The 6,773-nt window shown below is 39.8% G+C and overlaps 1 protein-coding gene across 1 annotated transcript; it reads right to left on the reverse strand.

The window, feature by feature from the left end:
• Nucleotides 1-460: 460 nt before the first annotated feature.
• C11h3orf38 (similar to human chromosome 3 open reading frame 38) lies at nt 461-5,109 on the reverse strand. The gene is made up of 3 exons (NM_001005552.1): nt 4,915-5,109; nt 3,372-3,610; nt 461-1,348 (listed from the first exon to the last, which is right to left on the reverse strand). Exons 1-3 carry the CDS (start codon nt 5,039-5,041, stop codon nt 668-670), a joined length of 1,047 nt encoding a protein of 348 aa, NP_001005552.1. The 5' UTR covers nt 5,042-5,109; the 3' UTR covers nt 461-667.
• Between the last annotated feature and the right edge of the window lie 1,664 nt (nt 5,110-6,773).

Below are 6,773 nucleotides of genomic sequence, written 5' to 3' on the forward strand. Positions count from 1 at the left end.
GAATCGTGAATGCCTTCAAAGTCTTAAAGCATACCTTCTATCTTTAGAGTACTAGAGTAAACATGCTGGAAACTGTTGGCTGAAGCCTAAGCAGTAAAAAGATCTGTGTTGAAAACAGCAATTATGCCCAAAATAATTCAGAGAAGTAACAGATTTTGAAATATTTGCCTGGACTAGAACAGGTAACCTGAAAAAGAAGTTGCAAAGAGGCAGCTAAGTTCTCTTCCCAGGCTAACTGGTTGGACTTTTTGAACAAGTCTACTATTTGCGTCTTGAATAATTAAGACTTTTATACTTAACATCTTTAAAATGCTGGGTTTTTTTTACAACATTTTATGCATTTGAGATCCAATAAGCCATGAGCACGAATAACATTACCACTTAGAAGTTCAGAGATTAGTAGGCTAGTCACTAAATGAAATGAAAATATTACCTAAAGTCTCTAAGGCACACAGGTATCTACAACATCTAAAGTGGGATTTATTTGGTGGACCGCAATAAGTTCACAGAACATTTGCTGTAACTCAGGTAGAAATAGGCAAGTATTCACATTAGTCTGTAGTCCAAAAAGTTATTTGAGCTAAAATATGTCAATTCTCAGACCTGCAGTGGCTTAGAGATGGTCAGTGTTGTGTTTCTGCAGCTTCTTCAGGCTGTGGTACAGTGTTCAATGCTTTAGAGGGGTAGGCAAATTCATTTCCTTTTTGTTCAACAAGGCCTCATCTCCACTACATAAAACCTGGTCTCCAGTTCCACTATCCAATATCTGCCTTACATTAGGTCTTACCTCAGGGGTATTACACAAAGTGATTACATTATAAAAGGCCTCGAAATCACTCTGTTCAAATGTTACAGATGGTTTCAGCGATGATCCAGGAGCAAGGGAACTTCCTCCAACGATTCTCAGGTTAATAAATTTGATTTTCCAAGTATTTTCTACAAAAGGGCTACGGATAAGTCCAAAAATTTGTTCAAATATGCCCAAACAAGAATTTCCGCGGTGGACAGTCCCTGCAACTCCAACCATAACTAGTCCATGAGGAGAAGACGCACATTTTAGTCCTTGAGAATCAAGGTTGGGACTGAGAAAAAGAAATTCCTCTTTCACCAATGACAGTAAACGAAGGCTCACCATTTCTGCTCCTTCGTAGTCTGTCATGTTTTGTTCTGAGGTGTTATAATAAAACCTAAGCTTCACATCATGCCAGAAGTGCTGTGGGCCCCATTCATCCTGAGGTGGTCCCAAAAAAGGATTCTGAGAATTAAGAAGTTCAAAGAACCAGTGACAAAATTCTTCTCCTAAGCGACGAAAATCAACCTTTTCAGCTTCTTTATCTTCCTTTGCCTGCTGTAAGAGGAAAGCAAAGCGAAGGTCACCTCCCACATCCACATTCCTGCCCAACCCAAGTGCTAATGCACTGCTTAAAGCAAAGGGAACTACTGAACCACACCCAGCCCAGAGAAACCTCTTCCAAAAAGGAAGCAAACCTTTTAAATTTAAATTTAGCTAAGTAAAATGTAACAAACCCTGCTAAGGTGCCAGCTACTCTGGAGGCTGAAGTAAAGTTGGATTGAGCCCAGGAGCCCAGGGGTCCAAGATGAGCCCTAAGTATTCTCTCATCCATTCGTTCTCCTTCTCTTCTTTCCCATTCTCCCATCCCCACTCCCGCCCACTCACTTTTCTTTGCTGGGGTTGGTATCAAACTTGGTAAGTCCCCTAGACCTTTTCTTTTTTTCTTCTTCTAAGAAAGAATCTACTATGTATCCTAAACAGATCTGGGGCTTGCAATCACCAAGTTTCTTGTCCTCTGTATGCTGAGGTTACAGGCATGTAACATTCCACCTATTCTGATATCCTGTCCCTTAAAAGCCAATTACGAAACAGTAAATAGGAATGTTATATTTAATGCCAGTGAATTTGGTCCTAGAAGTTTACAAAAATAGGAAATGAACAAAGCCCTTTAAAATATCAGTATCTGCATGAAGTCAATGATAATGGTTTGTGCATGATTTTTCCCTTGATTATACACATCTCTCAAAACTTTACAATTGCTTCAAATGGATCCTTTATTGAATAAATAAAGGTGATTATAAAAATAAGACAACTACAATAATTAAAAAGCTCATGAGAAATTTGTGCATTTTTCTAACATCACCATAAATTCTACTGAAGGTACTTAATTAACCTCTTGCCAATGGTATCTGCTCTAGCATTAAAGTGACTTTTATTCTAACCAGTTTGTCTGGATCATTTTTTAAAAAATCCCTCCCTACCCTCTTTAAACAGATACTTCCAAAGTTGACTGAAATGGGCAATTTTCTATGACTGGAATTAATACTGTTTTCATTTTGGTGTGGTTTAGTTTTTTGTTTTCGAGACAGGGTTTCTGTGTAGCCTTAGCTGTCCTTGAACTGGAATTGTAGACCAGGCTTGCCTAGAACTCAGATAGATACACCTGTCTCTGCTTCTCCCCACCCCCAAGTGCTGGGATTCAAGGCACAAACCACCATTACCCAGCTACTGTTTCCTTCTTTTTTAATTAAAAGGGAATATTACTATGAAAACAAACCCTATAATCTAGACCTCATCCATCTATATATTTCAAAATCTAGTTCCTCACAAGAGTAAGATAGTATACCTTATTCTATACTACACAGAGCACCTGCTATTCAATATATTTGGCACAAATGTGATAATTAACTGTACTTTCTCCACCTTCACAATAAGCACAATGAACATTCCTTTATTTCTTTTCAGTATATTATATAAATTGCTATGAACATGTTTTTTTTCAGTATATTAAGCAAACAAGACCTTAAAACATCCTTTCCTAATTAAAACCTCAGAAATTATCCAGATTTCAGACATTAACATTAGGTACTCAACATCTAACACACACACACACACACACACACACACACACACACACACACACACACCCCTACTTGAGAGCAACCAGGATTAACTGAAGTAAAATCTTTTTAATTGCTTCAATGAAATTTTTATTCAGCTACCTAATGCAGATTTATACTATGAAATAGGAAATGTACAAAAGCTTTCTTTTAAAGTACAGAAACTGTAAGTACAGCTTCCTTTAAAATGAAAATATTCATATCGTAGACTCTGTAAACATATAATAATCCCCATTTACAAAAAGAGGAATATATTACTCTTACACCTAAGTCAAGAGATCACATACACACCGGTACATCTGAGGAATATTCTGTATCTAAGTTACTTTCATGGTCTTGAAGTATGTATAGGAGAAAGACTGGAAAACAAAAGAACTGTGAACCATGTACCTAAGAGCCGGGATTGTGCAGTTTCAGACAGAACAGGGACTCTGAATGTAAGCACAAATCTAGCATACCTGCTCAAAGAGCTGGATGTCCTCCGTCTTTTTAACTGGCTCTGCCGTCTCCTTCAGTTTTGGAGACTGTTCTTCCCAGTAACTTTTTGCATACTGAATAAGACCATGTTTTTCAGTAGTTGGAGGTACAACCACCCCTTGTGTTGCCAAATACTTAAATATGACTTCTCGGTGGACTTTTTTGCGCCTCAGAAGTTCTTCTACATTTTGGCTATACACTAATATTGCACGAATAGCATCTAGAAAAAAAGTAAAAACAATTAATGGACAATTAGAAGGCATCAGCAAAAATTTTATTGAAAATTATTTAAGATCTTGTACTGATTCTTGCTTTTACATAACATGGCTATGCTTTGAAATGCAAGAAGTTTCTTACCCATTTGTCTGCTTTTTAAACCTTTAGACCTTAAACTTCCTTTAACTTGCCTGGCAGTGGTGGTGCACACTGGTGCACTCAGCTTTCGGGAGGCAGAGGCAGGCAGATCTCTGAGTCTGAGGCCAGCCTGGTCTACAAAGTGATTCAAGGACAGACAGAACTACACAGTGAAATTTTCTGACTCAGGGAAAAAAAAATTATTTCTATGCTCTAAATACCTAAGATCCATAAATCTTGAGAAAATGGTTAAAATCGCAATATTTGATACCAAGGAATATTGTCAAACTTCTGATTTTACAGACAACCAGAGCTGGAAAACAGCAGAATCAAGAGATTTTTAAACTAAAAAGTTGGGCTGAAAACACAGTCCAAATAGCTTTCAGATATATTACTGCTGCAAAATAGCAAGGATTAAAAAAAAATAAAAAAGAAAAAGAAATTGCACTCATTACACCTACCTTTTCCAAAGATCTTATTCCACTGACACACAGTATCTTTGATGCCCCCACTTTTTAGTATCTTCCTTAAAGATGCTATTATCTTATTCCCACCCATTTCAGGGTAACTACTAAATCTGATTGTTTGTTTTGGAGGTTTGGGAGTGTTTTTCTTCTTATTTTGTTTAGCATTTCTATCCCTTTCTTTTCAGCAACATTTGTTTCACTGATATTTAGTTAGGATATTTTTTTAATGTTTTAATAAATTCAATGTACATATATCCTTTGTGTCTTTTATTGTGTCTTTGTGTCTTTTTATTTAAAAAAAAATGTGGTCTTGCCACTTCTCAACTATGAATGTAAGGTTTAAACTTTTATTTGTTTCAGTGGGTATCTACCTAAGATACCCACAAATGGTGTTTATTATCCCACTTTCAGGCTGGAAGAAAACAGCAGAAGCGGACTGATCCCCCTCGGAAATCGGAACTGAAAACTGAAACACACTCTGGGACTTCCCGAAAATCACGAAAAGTGGCTCAATCTGTTACTCGGGTCAGCAAGTCCACAAAGCTTTACCCGACCAGTACTACTGTACAACCCACCAGCGCCCCTGGACCCGGCTCCGTCGGCAAAGAGGCTGGAGAGTTGTGCAGCGACTTCCCTGGGCGAAGCCGCCCCTCCCGACCCGACCAGTTGAGGTTACTACCCCGGCACCCGCGCCGGCGCCTACCTTGGCGGTCCACAGGCTGCACCAGGCGGTTGGTGACGGTGTCGCAAAGGGCCATGATCTCGTCATTGTCCAGCATGCCGAGTAGGTTCCGGCAGCCTTCCGACTCTAAGTGGCTGAGCCCCGACATCTCGCCCCCGGGGAAGGGGGCAGAGGACGACGCCACCAATGTCGCCCTCACGGCCCGCGGGCCGGCCGGCGCCTTGGCAACAGACACCGGAAGTGCCTTTTCAATCAATCGCTGGTGCCGGAAGAGTCTCGAATATTCTAGCCCCCTGGGTGGAAGTCAGCGCGGAAACATGATGGTTCCGGCCGGTACTGGAGTTCCAGAGAACGCGATTTAAAGAAGCGTCCTGAGCATCTGCCTTCCACTCGAGGGTTGGATAGACACGAACCAGTAAACTCCTTTGCACCGCCTCCTGGCTAATGGTGGAGGCGGGGATAAGGGAGAGGGCGGAACTCAGAGCAAGCAAGCTCCAGGCTGGCCGGTGGAGGTGCTTCTCCCCTCCAGGGTCCCCTGAACATTTGGAAGTGTTTACTCTGCTAGCCACCTCTAAGTTAGGTGATCCAGCACTTTGATATTCTTTAGCTACAAAAATTAGGCTACACTTTTAAACGCTATAGGGAGAAAATGTTTTAAAAGAACTTAACTTGCTTCTCTCTTTCTGATCCCTCGCTTCGCAGACTTTTAGATAGCTAGCTATATTATAAAATTGAGCCCAAGAATGAGGTAGTGGACCTCCAATTGTCAGCTGGTTGGTCATTAAGTACAACTGAAACAACCTGGGGCTTTGGATTTGCATCTAATGTGGAGCTGGATGGGCAGGGTGTCACACAATCTTGGGACTGCGTCTCTAGCTGCAGGACCTGCTGCCATTAGATTTGTGCTGGTGTCCACAAAGTAGTAATAGTCGCTTGGGTGGTGTGGGGAAAATACACATACACAAACACCTTGGGTAGAAAGTGATCTGTGTTGTGAGTATTAGTAGTAGAAACTGGATTTCTATTAGAGTTCTTTCGAAGTACAGAATTATTGAGATTAGGAACATGGTAATTTATTGTTGTAGAGGTTGCAGGGTGCTTAACACCATCCCCACATTTCCACAAAGAAAATTGCGCCCCTTTCTAACTTGATACAAGTGAAAATACCTCCAGACTAACAAATGTTGCCTGAGAAGGAAAATCATTCCCAGGTGAGCCACTAATTCAAACCCTACCCAAGAGAATTTCTGAGAAGATGAAAATATTCTTGTATTGCCAACACCAACCACTGTTCATATCTGGCTTTTGAGGTCTTGCAGTATGGTAGTAAAACTGAAAAACTTAATTTCAAATTTTATATGGCAATTGTCTACGGGATTGGATCGTGCTGATCTAGAGTTTGTAGGCCCGTCTGTAGACAGTATCTTTTAGATTTGACCTCTGACTTCAGTTATTTTATTTTCTAAATCATTCTTGCAGAAAACCACAAGGGTTTCCTTAGACATTATTGTAGGTCTCTGCTTCAAACCTATGTTCTTGATGTTTTACTTGAAAGGGACATTTTTCCTTAGCTCATTTTCCCTACTGTTTCTTCATGTCCCTGCTTCAAAATATTACTAGGAAGGGTCTAATGCTTTATCCTATTCAGAGTCACCACACACAGTCTGCTTATGTTTCCTACCCATTTCATTTGTCTTCAAAGTATCTGTATAGTTTAATATATTATATTGTTTATTGTTCATATCCTGCACCCATCCCCTTATAAGGTGAGTTCTGTAGGGTAAACAGTTTTTGTTTTATTACCTTTACAAAGCCTAGCACATAGTAGATATACTTTAAAAAAAAAAGTTGTGAGGCTACTTTAAAATTTTTTGAACAGG

The sequence above is a fragment of the Rattus norvegicus genome, chromosome 11, assembly GCF_036323735.1.
Source record: "Rattus norvegicus strain BN/NHsdMcwi chromosome 11, GRCr8, whole genome shotgun sequence".
Classification (NCBI taxonomy): Eukaryota; Metazoa; Chordata; class Mammalia; order Rodentia; family Muridae; genus Rattus; species Rattus norvegicus.

What these genes read in the sequence shown, in the direction of transcription:
- C11h3orf38 (NM_001005552.1), bottom strand. Translation starts at nt 5,041, where the DNA reads ATGTCGGGGCTCAGCCACTTAGAGTCGGAAGGCTGCCGGAACCTACTC. An exon ending in GCAGCCTGTGGACCGCCAAG is followed by an intron (nt 3,611 to 4,914) that starts GTAGGCGCCGGC and finishes CTTTTTTTCTAG; the next exon opens with ATGCTATTCGTGCAATATTA. An exon ending in ACATCCAGCTCTTTGAGCAG is followed by an intron (nt 1,349 to 3,371) that starts GTATGCTAGATT and finishes TTCCTCTTACAG; the next exon opens with CAGGCAAAGGAAGATAAAGA.